The sequence below is a fragment of the Crocodylus siamensis genome, chromosome 1 (genome assembly GCF_052110815.1).
Source record: "Crocodylus siamensis isolate JL-2025a chromosome 1, ASM5211081v1, whole genome shotgun sequence".
Taxonomy (NCBI): domain Eukaryota; kingdom Metazoa; phylum Chordata; order Crocodylia; family Crocodylidae; genus Crocodylus; species Crocodylus siamensis.
The window spans coordinates 68,497,373-68,519,629 of NC_143395.1; the positions used below are offsets into that span (position 1 = coordinate 68,497,373).

General features: G+C 45.2%; 1 protein-coding gene across 1 annotated transcript in view; it reads left to right on the top strand.

The window, feature by feature from the left end:
* HUNK (hormonally up-regulated Neu-associated kinase) overlaps positions 1-15,147 on the top strand; it is a 38,116-nt gene extending 22,969 nt beyond the window's left edge. Inside the window, exons 6-9 of the mRNA XM_090031402.1 lie at positions 1,320-1,455; positions 3,664-3,841; positions 9,864-10,083; positions 13,564-15,147. Coding sequence (XP_089887528.1) covers positions 1,320-1,455; positions 3,664-3,841; positions 9,864-10,083; positions 13,564-14,321 — 1,292 coding nt within the window. The 3' untranslated portion in view covers positions 14,322-15,147. The remainder of the gene's footprint in view (positions 1-1,319; positions 1,456-3,663; positions 3,842-9,863; positions 10,084-13,563) is intronic.
* Positions 15,148-22,257: the final 7,110 nt, after the last annotated feature.

Consider the following 22,257-nt stretch of genomic DNA (forward strand, 5'->3'; position numbering starts at 1 on the left):
CTATACTAACCTATGATCAGCTCAATCCCCCCACTCAAATCAAAGAGTTAGCCATTGGTCAATTCAGGGGATTAAGTCCAATGGCCTCCTTAAAGAGTAAGTGGTTTTCTCACTCAATATTGATCGTCTCTTTAAGCAAACAGAAACAAAAGAAATAGCAGCATCTTCGCCATGCCATGGGTCTTAGGTCATGGCAGCTGCTCCACCCACGTGCTCCTTCTTCAGTGCCTGGGGAACAGGATCCATGAGAAATCTTGTTATAAGTAATGTGGGGTCACCAGCTGGCTGGATACCCCTCTGCGATTCCAGACTGGGGAACTGGCTTGCTCCCTTACCATCTTCAGCACTGCAGGATGCGAAGCAGCTGCTGGGCTCTTTGCTCTGCTGCTGGATGGCTCCACTCACTCTCCGCTCTCTGGCTCTGGGCATGGGCCTGTGATGTCATGGTCCAAGTGCCCGCCCAACCACAAAAAAACAGGTCCTTTTAAATCATGGTGGCAGCACCACTCATTGTGCTGCTTCTGTCAGCTTCACCCCTGCAGGTAAGGACTGGCCATTTTCCACCCTTACCGGGTGACTGGCTGAGTTCCTCCAGTGGCCTGATATCTCTCCTTGGACCAATCCATATGGTATGGCCTGCTGTTATACAGACTGCACTCAAGTTCTGTCTAGAGGCGGGGGAGAATTCCAGCATGTTGTTCCAACTAGTTCAGATACAGAACAACAGTGTTAAGGCAGCCTGATGAGGAAGATTTTTTCCCCAAAGTTAATGGGATACTACCAGAAAAGTTTAGCATTTTAACTTTTTATCTAGTTTCATTATAATAGCTACTCTGGTTAACAGAACATATGTTGTTTCATCCTACATTTTTGTAGGTAGTCCCCCCCCACCCCACCCCTTCCCCCCCCAGTGTTAGTGAGACAATGAAAGAATGCCAGTTGTCTCCTTCTTGGTTGGAGTTTAGATGGATGAGGAATTAATGCACTAACCTTTCACAGCTGGGAACCTATGCTCTTCTAAGGTAAGTCACAGCTGAAATAAATATTCTTGAAGTCTAATCAGTGATGTTAGCTTCTCTGGGTGAATGAAGTTACCCCTAGGTAGAGGATCAGGATAAGTATATACAACTTACAGCTCTTATTGAACATTCTGTGAAGACAATGGAAAAACTGAAACAGAGGCACATGCCCAGATCCTCAAAATAGGGGTTGGTAGGTGCTAGGCCACATATGGGTCCTCTGCCCATGAGAAATTTTATGCTGGTAGAATAAGCAGATACTATTCTATTTCAAGCCATTTTGCCTACATTTCCATACAGGAGCTGTACGTTTCATTCATTCCTTACTTGAACCTGATCCAGCAAAGCGGCCTTCAGTTAAAGAAGCAATGAAAGACAAATGGCTGAATGAAGGATTCATTAGGAAACCACTGAATTCCATTATATATAAAAATAGGTAAATATTTTCTGATATTATTTAATTATTTTCCATTCCGATTTATCTGCTAAGTGATGTTCCAAAGGCTTTAGCAAATCCCAGTAGCACCAAGACATAGTACAAATCCACTCAACATCTCTGAATGTAGACCTGCATTAGATGAAACAATACCAAATGTGCTGAGAATACCATATGACTATTTTGCATTAACTTCTTTTTCTGGATGCGTTTTACCAGTGCCATTGCATTTCTAGACTGTTTGATTCTAATTATTTCTTCACTATACAATTATGTATTGTATTTCCATTTGAGATATTTATTTTGAATTACAACTCTAACATAATGATTTTATTCCTCTATACTTCTGAAATTAGCGCCTACTGTCCTTTCTTCAGAAAAGTAGTTGGCCATGATAGTCTGAAATCAGGGAGAAGGCAGGGCAAGCTCGCACCACAGAGACTAACTCATTCAGAAATGTATAAGCTTTCATAGGCAACAGCTTACTTCACCAGAGGCATCTGACCAAGCAGCTTATTGTTTACAAAAGCTTATGCTGCCTTCTACCTCCCAATCAAGTCATTGCTTTCTCTTGAACGGCATGCCAGTATTCAAACAGATGCAAAAGCATCATCAAGCTCTTTAATGTGATGAGCCACATTTTGTCTAAGATATCGGAACACATAGCTGTTATTACTTATTACTTATTATTTAATGTGTAGAGAAAATCTATTCTGTAGAGAAAATGTATCCACTGTTTATTATTCCTTAATGATCTGTTTCAGAAGAGGGAACATGATACTGTATGTAAAAATTTTCCACATTCAGAATTTCATTACTCATTTGTGCTAGTTGACTGCAAAACTGACTTTATTGCTCTTCTAAAATATCTAGTTTCAGTGATGGAGCCTTTAGTTTTTCTAGCAATTAGGAATAATTTGATTTGGAGAAAATGAACAAGCCAGATTCTGCTCTCAGTTACACCAATGTAATCTGGTAAAATAACAGAATGCCTACAAACCTATGGGTTTGCACTAGTGAAGCACAGAAAAAAGTCTGGCCTGTAGCATCTGATCAACCAGTATTAACTTCACTGGGAATTGACTTGCATTCTCACAGTACAATATCCAGTTGGCATTGCCTGTTATGGCAAAGACTATTAGAAGTCTCTATGGAATTTGTCAAATTCTGAAGGGACTCATCTCCTATTTTAGCCCACCCGACCTTCCAAAGACTGTAAAAGTGTTTAGGAAAAAATTCTTTGGGGTTTTTAAAATGAAATACCTAGGCATTGCTACTAACAAATTCATACAAACAGCTGATGAAAATACTAATAAGTCTCTTGGTAAGTTATCTATAATTTAACTTAATTGAGCAATTTTAAATGTAACCAATTTATTTCAGTATTGTATATTAAAAAATTCTCACCCACTTCTCTAAAGACCTTTCTTTTACTCTGTGAAGTTTGCCAGCTTCATCACTTCTTCAAATCCCCTTCCATACAAAGATCTTCCTATTATTCCTGTATTCAAGACCAAAACATATATTTAATTCAAAGAAGAATTTAACTATTTGCTTCTCTAAACTTTGTGACTTTGCTAATACTGGAGATTGTCCTTTCAATTCAATCAACCTGCTCTGTATCAGCAGAGGGATATTTACCAAAGTTGGGCTTTAAACGAAGGCTGATCTTGGTTCTGTTTGTCAGCTCGCAAAATTCTGTATACCATATATTCATAGATGTTTGGATCAAAAGGGACCTCAGTAGGTCATTGAGTCCAAACCCGGCCATGGGCAGGAAAGAGTGGTGGGGTGAGGTGATCTCAGCCAGGTGCATGTCTAGCCTTCTCTGAAAGACCCCCCAAGGTAGGGGAGACCACCACCTCCCTTGGAAACCCATTCCAGATTCTGGCAACCCTTGCCGTAAAGAAGTTCTTTCTGATGTCTAACCTAAATCAGCTCTCCATCAGTTTGTGGCTGTTGTTCCTAGTTACTCCAAGGGGTGCCCTGGTAAACAGATTATCTCCTATTCCTTGCTGCCTGCTCCCCCCCCCAATGAATTTGTAAGTGGCCAACATAGTTTTATATATGCAGAGTAGTCAAAATACCCCAAATATTATATTATTTATAACAGAGCAGTATTTGTACATCATGCTTATAATCAATTATAAATCCATGTCACTAGACTAGGAAAAGATTTTTGTCTAAAGATTGTTCCTAATTTTTCAGACTTCACCCTGAGGAACTGAACCCTGTGGTTCTAAATTACATGACAAAAACAATGGAGCTCAGTCTTTCAGAAGTCATCAACATTTTAATAAACAACAGACCATCTTCTGTCATGGCTTCATATTGCTTATTGCTCAGGAAGTTGATGAGTTATCAAAAAGAACAAAAGACAATGAAGGTGAGCTCTCAGTTTGTGAACAGCATGGTCTAAATCTTGCCTGAATCACTATTCATATGTGAGCAGTGTCAATGAAGACGGTGCAAAGCTTGTGAGAGTAAGGTGGCCCTACGTAAGATATGTACAGCACGAATGCTACAGAAACAAAAATACAGATTTGACTATTGGCTGAGAAGACTTGATTGGGGCTTTAATCGGGGTGATTAATAGAAAAGACTTCTCCCAGAGAAAAAAATCAGTGTGTTTTTCTCCTTGACCACTGAAACTGTAATACTGTAAAGTGAATCAAAATGTGTTTGTCAATTTTTTTTCTTCTGAAAATAGGCAAAGAAAGATTAGCTTCTGACTGACCTCACTCTCCCTTGCTTTGGTGCCAGTCAGTGAAAGCATGATCCAAAGACCACTGAAGACTTTTCAGACTTCATCTTTGCATATTATGTTCATTTTAGAATTTCTACCACTGTATTTTAGGTTCAAGTTTCAGTCCTGGCCCATGCAGAGATGGAAGATAAGATTAAAACACCCAGAAATTAAACCAGAAAAGAAGTGTTAAAACAGACGTTGCTATGGCCACAATTAGTTAAAAATCCTGTAAGCTTTTCTTTTATAACCATCCCTAGTAAAGGGTTCACAGTTCAGTCATAAAAATTTTGCTTCAGGCAGAAACTAGGCAGACAGGAAGCCAGATTTCAACTTCTAACACACAAGTGCAGTGGGAAATGTTTTAGTCACAAAACAATGCACGTCAGAGATTAGAACCACTCAAAGCCTTAACCTGGAGAAGTTATATTTTCCAAAGCTCCAGTTGACTCTAGAAATCATTTAGAGCTGTATAAATAGACCCAGATCTACCCAGGCACACTTCCCCGGTTTTACAATAATATATGTCCCACAAAGTCATTACTCAAAAAAAATTGAGCTTTATTTTTCTTTTAACAAGGGTACACATACCACTTTAGATGGTACAATTAAGATTCAAATAGTATTCAGTGAATTATTTATAATTGAAAATGAGCAGTTTTGTAAATAGCAGCTAGATTTCCAGATGGTGTAAACTGTTGTGTTTCCACTGAAGTCAGAATTAGGACAATTTATACTAGAAGCATGAACAAATAAGCAAATTAGTGAGTTAAACTGGTAACTGGCCACTGGTCCACTATTTTGTCCCACAGTAAATGAAAGCTAAACTGCAATAACTGAGTCTTGCCTCATCCTTCCCTTACTGCAGGATAAAAGCAGGCAGACAGTTTACATACCACTGAGGCATGGTATCTGGTTCCCTTGCAGCTCTCTGTAAAGTGTATGTTAGTTTATACCCCAGCTGAGAATCTGGTCCAATAATGTCAATTTGTAATATTTTATGTGCCTTTAAATCTTAGGAAAGATTGTGGGGCCTGAGGTGAAATAAGAAAGCAATTATGTGCACTGGCAAAAGAGATGCATCTGAGAACACTACTCTGTGTCCTACTCACCCCTGGTATCCCAGCACCTACAGCTGCTTCTCAAATGGGGGAACAAATAAAAAATACAGCAAACACATACACTATGCAGCAGAGTTTTGCCTCTAAGATAGAATTAAAAGACGGTTGGCCCTAGCCGCAGCTAGGTTTGGCCTGCAACTTTTCCTTTTTCCCCATTAGTCATTAAAACTGGAGTTCTGATCACGAACTGGTCTATATTACAAATGTTTTGCTAGCAGAACTAAACTGGGGAAGGAGTCTTCTGGCAGAATGAAGTAGTACCTACCAAAGAAGGGAGCTGAGTTTGTTGGCAAATGTACATCAGTCTGGGCTGTGATATTTTTCACAGTCCTAACAGGCATAGCTCTGCTGGCCAGCCTTTCTGGTGTGGACTTGGCCCAAGTCAATGGAAGGTTTGACACCTCATGTAGCTGTGGGAGATCAGGATTTAGTGGTGTTGTGGGGGTTAGGTGGATACCTGTGCACCATGCCCATGTGATGGTAAGATTTGTAGAAAGTTGCCATTTAAATTTTGCATATTACAACACCCAAAAAAAAGGCAATCACATGCAGATTAAATTTGGTACATACCGGCTCTGGGTGTGAAATAGTGAGCTGACAGCCCAGCCTGAGTAATAAGACCCAGTGCTACAGGGTAGTGGAATACTGCCCACAGGCCTTGAGAATGGATTCAAACCCAGTCTATAGCGGTTACTCTGCCGAAGTGGAAGAACCAACCTGCATTGGCTCTTCTTCTCCCTTCCTTAAATATCCTAAAACATATCATCCAGACTGGATTATTGTTGCTTCTTTTTACTAGATGTCAATGTTTACACAGTATTCCCCGATGTGTCCTTTAACAGCAGCTTTTTTAAGTTCATATTTACAAAATGCAAACTTTAGCTCTAAAAATATGAGAGGTATGTAGGAAAAAAAAGATGACATCACATACCAGTTGACCCATCGGCCAAACAAAGAGTGGGAGGGAACCATAGTATGGGTTTGTGGCTTCCATGTGATCACACAAACAGATCAGAACCAGGAATAGAAGTCAAGTCTCCAGAGCCCTACCCCAGCCTCTGCCATCTTGACTTTGAGAGCGATCTCTCTACTCAAGCCATGTTGAAGCTGCCAAAGTCAGCAGAGGTTCCTGATCTGCATATATATCTCATATATATAAAGTTCAAAGGGACAGCTGGCAAGGCAGTCTCTTTGGGGACTTCTCTGCCTTAGTCCAAAGTAGCCCTGCCTCCATTACCTCTATTGCTGATAGAACAGACTGCAAGCCCTGCCCTCCTCCTACCCAATCATCACCTTCAAGACACTGTTTTTCAAATTGGAAGTAGGAGCACGAGAGTTATTAATGGCTTTAATGTTTACAGCCATTAAATTGCCTCATGTTGTGTCAGGAAAAGGATGTACACAAGACAACATTTTCACAGTTTAATTATAATTCCATAGGCATTTGATATTCATATTTTGAATTATGTCGAAGGTACCTGGAGTGGATGCGGAGATGCTGGTTTTATTCTCTATAAAATCAAAGATTTGCTAGTTCCTACTAGCAAATTATGAGCGATGGTGCACCTCTACATGTGATGGACCTCTGCCGCGACGTGTTAATTAGCATGTGTCAGAGCAGACTCAATTAAGCTGTGAGTCTGCTGGCGCATGCTAATTAGCATGCGCCAGCAGCCTCTGTCACATGTATTCAACAGTCCCACATATCAAAATAGTGGCAGGGGTGCTTAACTAAAGCTTGTCAAAGCGCTTTAGTTAAAATGCCCCCACCGCCACTTGGAAGTACATGATGCTGAATACATGTGATGCTGTGGGAGCTTTAATTAGAGTGGCTCTGAGAGTTGCTCTAATTAAAGCATCCCCCCACCTCCACTCCAGAGCATGTGTATAGATGCCCATTATCGCATATTATTTCTACACCCCAAAATGAGTAACAAGTCTCCCTATAAATGGGTGTGTATGCTTCACTTCTAGCATAGGGGTCATTCCACTAAGCTCAACCATTCATGTGTATAAAACGACAATGCCTTAAACATTCTGAAAACAAACAGTAACAAATAAATAACAAACAAAATAGAAAATTAGATCAGATTCAAAGCTCACTGAGGATAAATTATCATAGACTTCATTAGCCTTTGGTTCTGGCCATAATGCATGGCATATACTTGTGCTTTATTGTAGATATAAATATTCACCAAAGGTAAGATTTTGCAAAGAAACCTGCAGAAATTAGAAACACAACTCTTCACTGCATCTCCATGATAACTGAGCAACTAACTTCTTTAGGCCAAAAAAAGGCCAAAAAATTATAAAAAGTATATAAACAAAAACCTGTTATCAACCATGTTCATGGACAGTATATAAAAAGGTACTTCTAACATAATCAAGTCTATCTTCATTTGGGATTCAAACAAATACTTATGAACTCTACTTTTGTAGTATTTAAATCCACTCAATTTGATACGCACAAACGTACATGCACACACACAAAAGCTACACAAAACCAAAAACTCAATAATGTAAACTCACAGGAAAAGAAAAAAAAAACTTTTAGTGGCTGTTCTAATTTACAAATGCAAAAACTGCATTCCTTTGTACGTACACATGCAACTATGCTTACAGAAATAGACTGAGAAATTGCATCTGCAAATGTCGATCATATCTGCAAATTGATATTTGGACATGCAAAACTGGTTTGGGTACAGGCAAACAGATGTGATACTAATTCTCTAGGTGCAATTAGAAAAACCTGATGAAAGGCTGACCCTTAAAAAGTAAAAGATTATGTCCACGTTCAAATTTGAGCCATAAGTCATTGGATAAACATAAAAAAATGACCCATCCTTTTATGCACTGTAATGCCTCCATACAATGTATTTACATTTTATGTGTGCTGTTGTAGAAGATGGAGCCTTAACAATTACAATTTGCCATCCAGAACTTTATAGCTAGTCCTTGCAGAAAATAAAGTTTCTGCCAAAAAGCTTCCTGCCCAGGTGCTTAACCAATTAGTTCTTAAGAGGTCTGGCAGTAAAACCAGTCATGGCAAGTTTTCTGATGTACTGTATATAAGGTGACAGCTTGCAAAATGTAAAATGAAAATTTGTTTTCTTAACTAGCAGTGTGTAAAATCCTGGGAGACTATTTGATTGCATTGCCTAAAATGCTTATGACATCTCATATTCCCAGTTGATCTAGTGTGGTTTTAACAATGTTGTCAACTTAAATATGTTGTATTTTGTTTCTATAAATACTCTAAGGATAATTTATTTAATTATGATTTGTGTGTTGCAAATATGTAGCTGGGAGGAGCTAACCCAAGAGTTTGGGCTTTGGGGACCTTCAAACTTTTGCAAGCATTTTGACAGTACACAAAATGCATTCAAGATTTCAGAGCACCGTTTTTCCACAAGCCAGCCCAACTTTTTACCTGGCATGCTATATTTAAAATATATTTCTACAAGGGAAACAAACAATAAAAGAAATCTGTGAGAGAGAATAGTAAAATAGTCATTCTTCTTACTTTTAAAACAAGATATTTTTCATTGTTATTCTTTGTAAAAAGGCTGATGTAACAGAAATGTGGTTAACCCAGAGTATGCAAATCTTTGAACTGTAGCTGAACTGTGGCAAGGTAGATCTGGTAAATGAGAGTCATAAGATGGAAGTGACAGTGATCCTGTAGTTAAATAGGAGTAGGTGCATTTCACTAGGTCTCAACTAAAACATGTTCAGACGTACCACGCATTTAATGTTCTACAACAGTGGTGTACATCCTCCTAGCCCTGTGGGCTGGATGAGGATCAGGGGAGGGGTCTGAAGGCCAAATCATGACAATAGGGATCAAGCAGAGCCACTCAGCATTCTTGAGGGTGCTGCTTCCAGGCATGGTAAGTGAGCTGAGTATGTGTGCAGACATGAACGTTGTATGCCTCCTGAGGCTGGGGGAGCATGGCACAGGCAGCAGCAGCAGTGTCAGTGGTGTGGCAGTGGCGAGCTCCCACAGGTGGCCATGGTGGTGTCGGTGGTGAGGTGGGGGGTGTTGAGCACCAATCAGCAACTGGCAACTACCCGCAGACACTGCCAGTAGCATGGGCAATGGCCAGTAGCGATCAGTGATTGGTGACCACCCACAGACACCAGTGGTGGTGTTGGTGGCAGGAGTGGGGTAGCGAGAAACAACTGCCCGCAGAGGTGCTGCCAGCACCTCTCGGGGGGGGGCATGTGCACCCCCTACACATCTCTAATGTGTGGAGATGTAAGGAAGCAATGTGTAAAGAGATCCTAATGAAATTGGGAGTCTTCAGGGTTTGCCATCCCACAAACCTTCTGGACCTTGGGATTGACAGAAGACCAGTGAGAGGATTCTAGATGTACTGGTTCTGCTTGTATTGCATTTTGGATATGGGGGAAGGATATGTCAGTAGAACTGGTAAGGGAAAAAAATGCATGTTGTGCACATCCACTTGTCTGTGCATCTTATGCTCCACTTTCTTTTTTCCAATTTAAGCTTTTTAATATGATGTCCAAAATTTTTGCAGTGGGAAAACATAGTAGAAAAATGCAATGGTAAACCTCCTAAACATCCGACTCAAGAATCAGATATTCAGATTTTGCAAAAGGCAAAAGTGGCCACAGCAGAAAGTCTCAAGAACTGTGACAATAAGACATTTCCTTCTACATTAACCCCAGCAATGCCAGATGCCATTAAAGAAGATGAAATTGCAATTACACTGGAAAACCAAGAAAACTTCTTAGAAGGTACCATTAAACAATAGTAATGGCTTATAAATCTAAAAGTGATGCCTTAAAGCAGGTCAGTATACATATTCTTGGGAAATTCTGTAACAGCACCCCACCTCTTTTGCAATTCAAAAAGTTTATATCAGCTTTAGTTGCTTACTTTATAGTCCTGTGTGTCCCCTCCCCTCCCCACTGAAGCTTATAAGGCTACAGACAAATGTCACATTTGTCCTGGTGTCATGGAGTCACGTAAGTGCCCCGTGACTGTGAGTGTGATTGGCAGAGCTGCCAATCACCCGGGCAGCTCAGGTGCCGGTTACCAGGGCGACCAGGCAGGTCACATGGCCAGAAGGGGGCAGGGCCGGGCCCTTATAAACAGCTTAGGCCAGAGCCTGCCTCGCAGTTCCCTTCTGGCTGCTGCAGGAGCAGGAGCTCTGCGGCTGAGCTGAGTGGCTCGAGTTAGTGGTTGCAGCCTTACCACGCTAACCGGCTGCGATGATGCGGGGAACAAGAACGCCCTAAAGGGAGGTAGGCTGGAGAGCCTTGGTGGGGCTTGGAGTTTATGTTCGGAGCAGGGAGACTCTGTGTGGTTAATGTTACAGCCGGGTGGCTCGAGCTTATGTTACAGTTTGCACTGGAGGACTGGGTGAGGCTGTAGGGGAGCGAGGAGGCCTCATGGGGGCTCCCCAGCAGCTTGGGGGTTCCCGGTGCCCAGTAGGGGCACAGTGCCAGTGGGGCACTATTGTCTGTGCCGGAGAGGCACCGTATTGCGCCAGGGAGGCGTGGTATGCGGGGTTGCAGACCCTAGCCCATAAGGGCAGTGTTTTGCCCACTGGGGCAACCGGACCCAGAGAAGGGTCAAGGGGACAGGCACGGCGGCGATCGCCTGTGCCCCTAGCGTGTGGAGCGCGGTAGCGGCCCCTGAGAGGGCGAGGCCCCAGAGCGGGGCAGAGAAAGAGCGCGAGGCACGCGGTGTCAGCCCTGGAGAGGGCAAGGCCCCAGAGCGGGGCAGAGAGAGCGTGCGGAGCACGCTGTTGGCCCCAGAGAGGGCAAGGCCCCAGAGCGGGGCAGAACAAGAGAGAGAGCGAGCCAGGCCCAAGGGCGCCGGTATTAGGGCGGCGGGAGCGAGCCAGGGGACGCCAAGAGCTGGACCCAGGGGACACCAGCGATAGTCGGATACTGGCGAGACAGGCCCAGGGTGCAGGGAGCAGGCTGGAAGATAGGAGCCCGGCCCAAGGGGGCGCCAGGTGGGCGAGGAGCCCAGGGTGCCCGAGAGAAAGAGGGCACCAGAGGGGCGAGGGACCGTACAACGTCCCACAGAACAGCTGCGAGGCTTGGGGCATGCTGAAGGGGAGGTTTGGAGGCACGCATAGCCCTTAAGGCGGGGTGCATAGAAATACCCCATCTCGGAGTAGGGGCAGGAACATCAGTACCGTCCACTAGGGAAACAGAGGCAGCCTCCCATACAACTTATTTGTCATCAAAGTCGTGGCGGGCGAGATTCTGAGGGTGCTGAGTTCACCCTAACGTGACGGTAGGGGGCGCTAGGGAGTTCACGGCCGCACACCTGGGTTAAAACAGTTTATCCCATGACAAAGTGCAGTTGTTCAGATGCCCGTGTCCACTTTCCTATGATAAATCCTAAAAAGTTTCATAGGATAAGAAGTACTGACAGTTTATCCTGGGACATCACAAAACACTCCTGAATGGCTTTCTTGGAACTGCATGAATCAATGGCTGAAAAGTGTCAGTGCATTCAGCTGCTTGCCAAATCTTGGTTAGAAGGACAATGTGCATACAAGCCAATCCTGGGATATTTCTGTTCCAGGATAAATGCCAGCACAACTTGTCCAGGAACAAATGTAATGCTCCTAGCCTTCCAGTACAGTTTTCACTAGAAAGGCCTTCAGCATTTCATTATGTCCATGTCCTATCTCTTTCATCAAAAAGTATTTTTGTTGTCACTGGGGGGTGTAAAAGTATGTGTTCCAAAATTTAAGTCAGTGTAAAGGAGATGAGGTGTTATTGCTGCATTCACCAGGAGCAAGAGAAGCATATCCATTGGATCAATGTGGGACTCAGAAATGTAGAATGAGATGGGAAAACAAAGTTTTCCAGTACGAACCCTCCTCTGTGATAAACAGGCAATTCGTTGTGCAAACTGTCAAATAGAAGGCAATAGATGAACACTGATAAACCAAAGAGAAGGTGAAACTACAAACTTCTTGCCTTCACACCTTATGAAAATCCTTTTCAATTTTACTGATCACTTGACCTTTGCACAAGGGGAAAAAAAAGCTGCACATGTGTATCTAACCCAGGCGTATCAAACACAATGGCCCGCAGGCTGGATCCAGCCTACAGTGCTGTGTCGTCTGGCCCATGAGGGGCCAGGGATTTGGGCCAGGGCCCACTGCTGAAATCCAGGGCACAAAGATGTGTTTCAGAGCTGGGGATGAGCAATGGCTGCATTACCCCTGTGGCTTCCTGATGCCATTCACCCTACTGCTGCTGCTGAGTCCAGATCCAGCACACATGGAGTCCCACACTCCAAATCTGGCCTAGGGAGCTGGGTGAGTCTGACACCCTGATTTAACCCAATTTACACTGGAGATACTGAATACATATAATTGTCAGTGATAAGTCATAATCCAAGTCATTTCCTTTGCTTGCCTGATCAATCTTAGTAAGAAGGATTGTGCTGGTACCTTCATAGTCTGTAACAGTCCAAACGCTGACTATTCTACAGGAAAAATAAGACAAAAATGACACTGGATTTTAAGGATGAATACAGGGATGGTGCTAATCACAATTCAACTGATTTCCATTGCCATGCCCCAAGTCAGACAGTTAATATTTTATATTCCCTGCACACCAATGTAAAAAATTTCTCAAAGTTCAGGGAAAGGGATAATCTGGTATAATCTGGTATATAAAAAAAATCAAATTCTGTTCTAGCCATCCCACACCTAAAAATTTTTAGATTTATAGTGTCTGTAATACATGTTGTGTAATAATCCAAATGACCTAACACAATAAAAAGATACCTAGGCAGCCTTATGCCAAGATGCTCACTTTTATTTTCCATCACTGCAACCTCAGCTTCCTGATCATTTGGATAAGAGCTGTGCAATGCAGTCACTGATATTGAGCTACTCATATGTAATAATTCACTTTATACATAGGCATACATTTTCTAATCATTTTGAATGTTTCTGTTTTTGTATGGCTGACTTAAAACACTTGAAAGGGGATAAGTTTTTAAGCAATGCTACCCATTTACCCTCTGAAAACAGGCCCTTTCAAGGTGTCTGAAGTTGGGCACCAAATTACCAGCTGTTTTTTGTATGTATATGTTTATAATTTTGAAAGTGCTGAACCTCAGGTCAAACTGATTTTTTCAGTCACAAGATGAGGCTCTTTTAGAAATAATTTGTTACTTTATTGAAACTACCATTTCAGCATGAACTAATCTGATTCATTTTACCTTCCATTTAGTTTCCAAGTTTGCAGACAGAGAACTGGTTCACCTTGAGCCTCCTAAGTCACCAAATCAAAATGGTTTATGTGACCCAATAAAGCAGCCACCTGTGTCTCTGCAAGAGAATGTGGATGATTCTGAAGAGTTAACTGAAGTCAGGGAAGCCAGTCTTCCTGAGAAACTACCCCCTGCATTAGTACAGAATCAAGCACATTCTGCAAACCACCAGGTTCAAAGGTCCACAACGTCATCTACAAGTAGAGTCACACCACGATCTCTAACAGAGAATAGACTAGTAGGCTGGAGCGCCGTGCCCCATCAGGACACAAAATTTAAAGACCTTCTGAAAGCAGTGGATGACAACATTCCAACCCCAACATGGCGACACCCAGGAAAAGAAAGTCCTAATCGATTAATGATTAAATCTCCACAGCTTTCCCCTTTACCCAGGCTGAGACAAGCTGCCCTGCGAGACACCATAATTAAAAAGTTTTCCTGGATGAGATCATCACCGCAAACAAGTGATCCCCCTCCTTTTCTGATCAATGCTTCCAAACCTCCAATTTTCCCTATGCCTCAACAACAAACATTTATGGTAAGAAGTTTGAGGCAATCAAAAGAAAACCCAAGCAACTTGCTTAACACAAATAAGAGAAACTTGGTCCAACTCAAGAATATGCATAAAACTACAGATCTGAATCTTCCAGTATTATCTCCACCTTATCAAACTAAAGCAGAAAAAAAGTCAGAGATTTTTAGGTTAGATCTTGCATAAATAAAACACATGCACAGCAGCATTAGAAAATGAAAGGTAGTGCTATGATTAAGAGAAAGTGGAGCCAAATCTTAAAAATAGCAAGAGCTATAAACTTTCCATAAGGTATAAAGCTTTTAAGTGCAGTATCACAAGGCTCTTTGCAAGATTTGCAGAAAGTATCAAAGGTGTAGAAAATGAGATGCTGTCATGAAGAACACCTATCTGATAAATTCAGGCCCAAAAATTGAGAACATGGGCAAAATATATGGTTTTGAATTTTGCTATTGACGTACATATTTTGATGCAAGCTGTGGATGATTTTGTTAATGCATGACATGCAGAAAAAAAAACTATTGAGTCCATTTCTTTCTCCTACTTGACTACAATGCAAATGTAAATGGACAGCTAAAGTGATGAAAGATTTCAAAAACATCTGCCTTAACAGACTAAAGATATTGCTAAACCAGGCAAGGAATTTTTTGCTTTTATCTATGGAATATTTAGTCATTAATCTTTTAATTTCACTGTCTCCTGGAATTGACAGAAAGCCAAGGTTTTTGCATTTATAATTCAGTGAGTTATGACTGCACACTGGAAGACAGAAGATAAAATTTGTCCCTAAATATTGAAAACATTCTTTCTTTTGTTTAGATTTACTATATTTTTTCTTTTTATCAGACTTTGAGCCCATTTTTGTCCTCATGCCAGTTTTATAACAGCTACCTCCTTGCAGTTGTGTGGATTTAATTTTGATTGACACATGTGAGAGGAAAATCAGTCCCTTCCTATTTCTAGCTTTGAAATCAATGTTAATACCTCTCACATGGATAAGTAAAAGATGACAACAGACTTATAACTTTGTATTTGGAATGAACTGGGTGACATCTTATTGAGATTTACCATCCCCTATTTCTACGAACAAATTTATGGTGGCCAGTGTTGATGGCCATACAGAAAAAAACCTGTAAGTCTTGGGCAGCAGATAATGAAAAGGAAGGACTTTGACTTTTAACTACTTTATTCAGGGGTTCAGGGATACAAAAAGGCTGGCCGCTTACAAAGCAAAAAACAAACAAATTACTATCAAACCAAGAACACCATGTCATTGCCTTCATCACATAACACCGTGACAGACACCTTCGTTACATTCCATGTTGTGTCTTACATGCTAGTTATGCAGTCAGAGTGCCGGCCACACAGTCATAACTATAAATAAACAATTTGTACCCTGCTCGATCCAATCATACACATGACACCACCTTCAACTTCCCACACAAAAAGAAAGCAAAAAAAAGCAGCCTGGTGAGGGCCCAGGACGCAGCACGAGCTGGAAGTTTCATAGTTTCATAGTTTCTAGAGTCGGAAGGGACCTGAGCAGATCATCTAGTCCGACCCCCTGCCATGGCAGGAAAGAGTACTGGGGTCAAACGACCCCAGCAAGGTGTTCATCTAACCTCCTCTTAAAACCCCCCAGGGTAGGAGTCTGCACCACTTCTCTTGGAAGTTGGTTCCAGGTCCTAGCCGCCCTGACCGTGAAGTAGCGCCTCCTGATATCCAGCCTCAACCTACCCTCTGCCAGCTTGTGACCGTTATTCCTGGTCACTCCTGGCAGTGCTTGGGGGAACAGTGACTCCCCCAGTGCCTGCTGATCCCCCCTGACTAGTTTATAACAGGCCACAAGATCCCCCCTCAGCCTTCTCTTGTGGAGGCTGAACAGGTTCAGGTCCCGCAGCCACAGGTTCAGGTCCTGCAGCCATAGTCATAGTCCGACACCGAACCAGCCCAGTCACCCAGACTGATCATGACATCAAAGTGTGTATTTGAGATGGCCATCCTCCACATGGCACAATGCTCCCTCAAGGGCCTACCATGTCTCAAAGGCAGGCACCACCCGCCAGAGCACAGCGTACTCAAACTCCACCGAGAGGCGCGCCTGCACCAAGAGGCAGAAAAGCCACAGGTCGTCATCTGAGCTGGTCCCAGCAAGCCAGTTTCAGTGGCTCTTGAGGACAGCCATCTTGGCCTCACCCATTAAAAAGTTGGCTGGACAGATGGGGCCCTTCTCAGCTGGCCGGTATGGATAGGAGCATACGTAGGTGGTCTCTGAGAAGCTCCTCCCCAGCACTCGCAGCAGCGGCTCGAGGGTGACAAAGAGCGGCTGCAGGCGGGGGCAGTTGAGGAAGACATGAAAGAGGGTCTCCTCAACACCCCATGAGCAGAAGGGACAGGCCGTCGAGGTGGCTGGGTCAAAGAGGGGTGCAAATGTGCCAGTGGCTAGGACACCATGCAGCAACTGCCACAGTAGGTCACCAGTCTTTTTGGAGGTTGGCGGCTTATACAATGTGCGCCATGCCAGGTGGGCTGGTGGGGAATCTGGCGGCCCCAGGCATCATCACCATGGTGTACTGGGGCAGCTTGCCAGCACTTGGGCATGGCAGACATGAACCACCAAGGCATATAGGTTTCTAAACGACAGAAAAGCAAAGGGGCAACCTGTGTCACTGTCAGGAGGCACAGGGAGCGTCAGCAGCATGCCAGAACTGCCGGCCAGCTCACCAGCCATGGCCAGGGTGACTGGTAATGCAGGGAAAAACTCACTCAGGACATCTGCAGCATAGGGGAACTGGCCCGCCTGGAGATGGTCATCCAGGGTGGCTCCTGCTTCCAAAGGGAGGACAGCTTGGGTGTCAAACAGCAGATGGCCCACACTGCAGATGGAGCGCATGCCCAGCCAAGTGATCACGCCCTCAGGCAAGAGCCAGGCTGACCGAGAGGGGTCAAGGAGATGGCTCAGGCAGAGGACATGCACCTGGGTGAGAGTGGCTGTGAGACTGGCAGAGGCCAGGCTCAGCATGGGGCATCTAAGAGTTGCGTTGTGCACCAGGGGTTCCCTCAGTAGCTGTGGGAACTACAAGCGATGGGCCTGGGGCTGGAGGCAGAAAGTGGCTTGCCAGGCTTGTACCATGCCGAGGTAGAAAGCTGGAAGCATTGCCCAGTTCAAAAGTGTGAGGTCCAACAGGAAGAGCTGCCAGTCAAAGCCAAGGGCCCCCACCCTCTGCAGAAACCAGCACACCAGTTGTTGCTAAGGTAGACAACAGGAGTTTTGTACAGGAGTTGTTGAAGGGCCTGCAGGTGGAAGGCGGCCACCTTGCTCGCAAGGTCAACCAAACTCTGGCCCCCCTAAGCTACAGGTAGGTAAAGGACAGCTTGTGGGAGCCAGTGGCACCCATCAGGACCAGTGATGGAGGCCATGACAGTACGGAGGTGGCTCACCAGCGCTTTGGCTAGAACCTTGTAGTCCACGCGCAGCAGGGAGACTGGCCGCCAGTTCTTAATGCAACCAAGGTCTCCCTTCTTGGGCAGCAGTGTGAGCACCACTCAGTGGCAGCTGATCAGCAGGACCTTGTTGGCAAGACTCTCCTGGAAAAAGTGCAGGAGGCAGGGGCCAAGGAGAGGCCAGAAGGTCTTGTAGAACTCGGCAGGTAACCCATCAAGGCCTGGGGCTTTGCTGGAGGTGAGGCTAGCCATGGCGACTGCCAACTCCTCCAGAGACAATTCCTGCTGAAGCTCACTGGCCTCCAGGGCACAGAGATGTGTCAGGCCCTTGTGGAGTTCCCATGTGGCCTCAGGGCAGGACGGCTCAGCCACAAATAGGTCACGATGTGTCACGGCACGGTGTGCTCATATACTTCACCTGGTCTGTGATTACCTGGCCCTTGGGGGTCTTGAAGTGATCTCAGACTTTGCTTACTGCCCGCTGCTGCTTCAGGTTGAAGAAGAAGCAGGTTGGGGCATGTGTTTCTGCCAGCTCTTGGCAGCAGACACAGATCCTTGCTCCATAGGCCACACTCTCCTCCAAGTCACGCAGGCATTTCCTGAGGAACTGGAGGCTCTCACGCAATACCGCATCCCTGCCAGCAGCCAGCAGGGTGGCCTTGAACTCTGCCCCGTCTTCCTCCAGCTCTCGGATATGGTGGCACAGTTCATTTGTGGCCATCTGAGTGTGCTGCTGGCAAAAGGCTGGGATCTGTACCTTGCCCACATTCCACCATAACTTCCAGGAGGAGCAGATCAGTCTTGCGGCCTCCCAGCCCTGCCAAAAATGGGTGAGGCAGTCTCATAAGTAGGAGTCTTGAAGCAGGCTGATGATGAAGCACCAATAGGGTGCCCTGCATGCAGGTTGTCCCTGGCAGGCTCAGTTCACAGCAGACAAGGCCATGATCTGACAGGCCCAAGGGAATGATGCAGTCACTGCACAGGAGTGGCAGATGGTGCCTGGTGACATAAAGGCACTCAAGGCGAGCCGTGATGAAACCATCAGCACTCATCCTGGCCCAGATGTACTGTCATGGATCAGGATGCAGGCTTCGCCAGATGGTAATGAGGCCTGCATTCTCCAGGGCAGACTGCAGCTTGTGGGCTGAGGGCAGGTGAGGCTCAGGCCCCATGCAGTTGAGTGAGACATCAATGGTGCAATTAAAGTCCCCGCCTATGAGGAGCAGGTCATCATCCTCACTAGCGTCACACAGGAGGGTGACCAAGGTCTCAAAGAAAGCAACCCTCTCCTCACCATCAGTGGATGAATAGGTGTTGACGAGTAGCAGGTGGTGTTGTGCTAGGGTGACATGGACAGTCAGCAGGCAGCTGGAGCCGACCTCCTGCACCACCACCATATCATGCTGTAGTTGTGGAGATTGTAGAGTCACAACCATCGTGCTAAGGTTGGTGCCGTGGCTCAGGAACAAGTGGCCTCACCAAGCAGCATGCCAAGCCACCTGGTTGAGCCCATTGGAATGCATCTTCTAGAAGAAGGCAATGGCCATCACAGAAGCTCCAGGACAGCCTCCCATTTCACTGGATCTCAACAGTCGTAGATGTTAAAAGTGCCAATGGTTGTGGCTGCCATGGGTGTGGATGTGGGAGAGAAAGAGTGAGGTAAGGTGTAGGTGGAAGAGCGAGCACTCAAGAGTAAAGCAAAAAAGCAGAGACAGGTCAGGGAAGGCCTATCATGCCCTACTCTACTCCAGGGACCCCCCCAGACCCTACTCATCTTTCACCCACTGTGCAAGCTTCTCTGGATCATAAGCTATTTGCCGAGTGCCTAAAGCTGTTGCATAAGTTTGGCCGCAGCTCTGGCAGCCTCGACAAAGAGGTTAGGATCTATGTGCCACTGAGTGATGTGCCCTGCTACATTCTTATGTCCTTTGGTCTGTTTCAAAAAGGCCAAGAGATCCTCATAGTCAAGGCCAACCCAGGGGGGTCTGTCGACATGGGCTGGACATTTCCAAAAGAAGCTCAGTGAGGCTGCACCACAGGTGGGAGCTTACCCACAAATGCAGTGTCTACAACTTCAATGTCTAGATACATCAACATCCTCTCATCGTCCAGGTCAAGGACTGGCTCCGGGAGAGCAATCCCCACCTTCTTGGGGGGAAAGAGGTCATCCTGCTCTCAAGGTCACTTGCAGAACTCAGAAAAGTGGATCTCCATCTCACTAGCTTCCTCATTCAATTTGGTAGGCTGGGATGTGACCAAGAAGTCAGCAGACTCCTCTTCCCCCCTGCCCTCCCCAAGTTAGGCCTCCAGAACAGAAGCATGCTGAATCACTTTTACTGCCACCCAAATCCGGAAGCTGGGAGACAGGTGAGGGGTTGGTGATTCCTGTCTTCACCTCCCCCACCTCCAAGCCATCGCCATCTGTGTTCAACAGGGTTTCCAGCATGACAGCTGGAGCGGGATCAGGCTCTCCAGCCAAGGAGGGTCCCAGCGGGGATGGGGTGTCCTGAGAGGCCCCCTTTACCTTCCTCTCTTTATTCTTCTTCTTCCTATGACAGGTGGCCTTCCCTTTGTAGGGGATGGGCCAGACTGCTCCCAGCCCGCCTCCCCGGGGCTAGCCACTTCAGACAAGGCCGCGGTGAAGAGTAGCCGGGAGAAGGCCCAAGCCCCATAGTCCAACAGAGCCTTGGCACCATAGTCACCAGCCACCCCAGCTGTCTTGGCTAGAGTGGTCATGGCAGGTAGGGGGCAAGTGGAAGCACCAGCCCCTCCACCAATTGGGGCCTCTGCACTGTGGGGGGAGGTGGTCACTGTAGGTGGGATTGGTTGGGGAGAGGGCTGGGAAGTAGTCCCAGCCCCTCCACTGGATAGTGCTCTCATGCCAGAGACCCCAGTTCCCTCAGAACAGGGATGAAAGGAGATCGGGAAGAGCTCCCAGCCTCACTGGGTGGAGCCTGTGTCCCAGAAGTGGATACACCATCCATCGGCACCACTGCAGTCGCCAGCGTTCCGGCCGCTTTCCCACATGGGCACTGGGCTGCCAGGTGGGAAGAGCAACCACACTAGAAACACATAGTCTCCCCCAAGAAAAAATAAATCACAAACCTCCACCTGTCAAATGTGACGTTCAAGGAGCAAGGCAGAGACCACGGGTCCTCCCTGAGGAGCATGAAAACCTGCCTTCAAAAAGACAGGACGTGCTTCAGCTTTGGGTCCTTGCTTCTGATCCTTAATCAGCGAAAGGGACTCGTAGGAAGTCCATAGGACTTGAGTTCCTTGGCCAGCTCCTGGTCAATCACATGTGGAGGCATGTTGGAAATCCCCACCCTCACTGCCTGGGTGTCTAGGGGCATGGAAAGCTAGTGTACATCTGCAATGTCCAGGCCCTCTGGAAGCACTCAGGTAGATCACTGGGACCATGTTAACACAACCTGCATAACATATGTTATGTTGCCCCAGGAGACCAGCTAGGACACCTACACAGACCTCAACTCCAACATAGGGAGGGGTGTGAACCCTCAAGCCATGGGTAAGGGGGAGGTCTTGAAAGGCATCCTCATGCCAGCTGGGACGTGACCAAGAAGTCAGCAGACTCCTGGGGTTGGAGCAGCCATTCCTGCTAGGACAGGGGTTATTTGAAAAGCTAAAAGCTAAGAGAAAGAAAAAAAGAGGTATATATTAACTACAGAGATAAGTGTCTGGGAATGCAGCCATAAAAAACAAAATGAGAGGGAAAAAGGGGTGAAGTGAAAAGAGCAGGTGGGGGGTAGGGTTAGGAAAAAAACAGAAATAGAAAAAAAGCAAAAAAAGCAAAAAAAGTGGGGGAAATTAAGAGCACCCCTCGAAAGGCAAGATATAGAAAAAGATAACTCCCTGCAACAAACGAGCAAAAGAGAAAGAAAGAAAGAAAATGAAACAGTAAGAAAAAATCTGTAAAGTAGCAACTTGCAGACAAAGAAACCGGAAGTAAAGGGGGAGGGGACAGAGAGCAGAGAAAAAGAAGAAAAAACACTGCAAAAATGCAAGAAAAGAATCAGAAAGGGAGATAAACAATGGCAAGAGACCTTTAGACAGCTGGGAGTCAGAAAAGAAAAGAGATAGGAAGCCAGACAGGCTTATGCTCAGGATCACCCCACGCAGCTCCAAGCGAGCCTGGTCCAAAGCGTCCAAAGCAGTAGGAAAGAAGGAAGTTCAAATCGCCAGTATAAATGAGTAAGATCCAGCAATCAGAAACGCTACATCATCTATTGTGAATTCTGGGGAGAATTTAACCTCCAAAAATATTTAAAGTGACATAAAGAGTGGATCCTATAATAATTTCACTGAATGCTTCAGGAAAAATTCTGCTTCCCAAGGGCCCTGGTTAAGGAAGTATTCAGAGTAACAATTCCAGCTCATTCTCAAGTCTCATGGAAGCCATGGGCACACAAGCACAGGCTCACGAGGTACCCTGGGACCATACCATTCCAAGTTCAATTCCTAGATTTGGGTCATTAGTGAATATAGCATGTTTGATCATTATTAAAAGTAAATTAATCTGTCTCCCCATAGTTCATAGTTGTGAACATTTCCCTCCCTGCCTGTAGTTTACAACATTTTGCCCTTTCATTCTGAGTTTGTAGATCTTGGAATCAGCTACCTGGAGTTTTAGACTGTTTTGATGTAAAAGTATACAGGA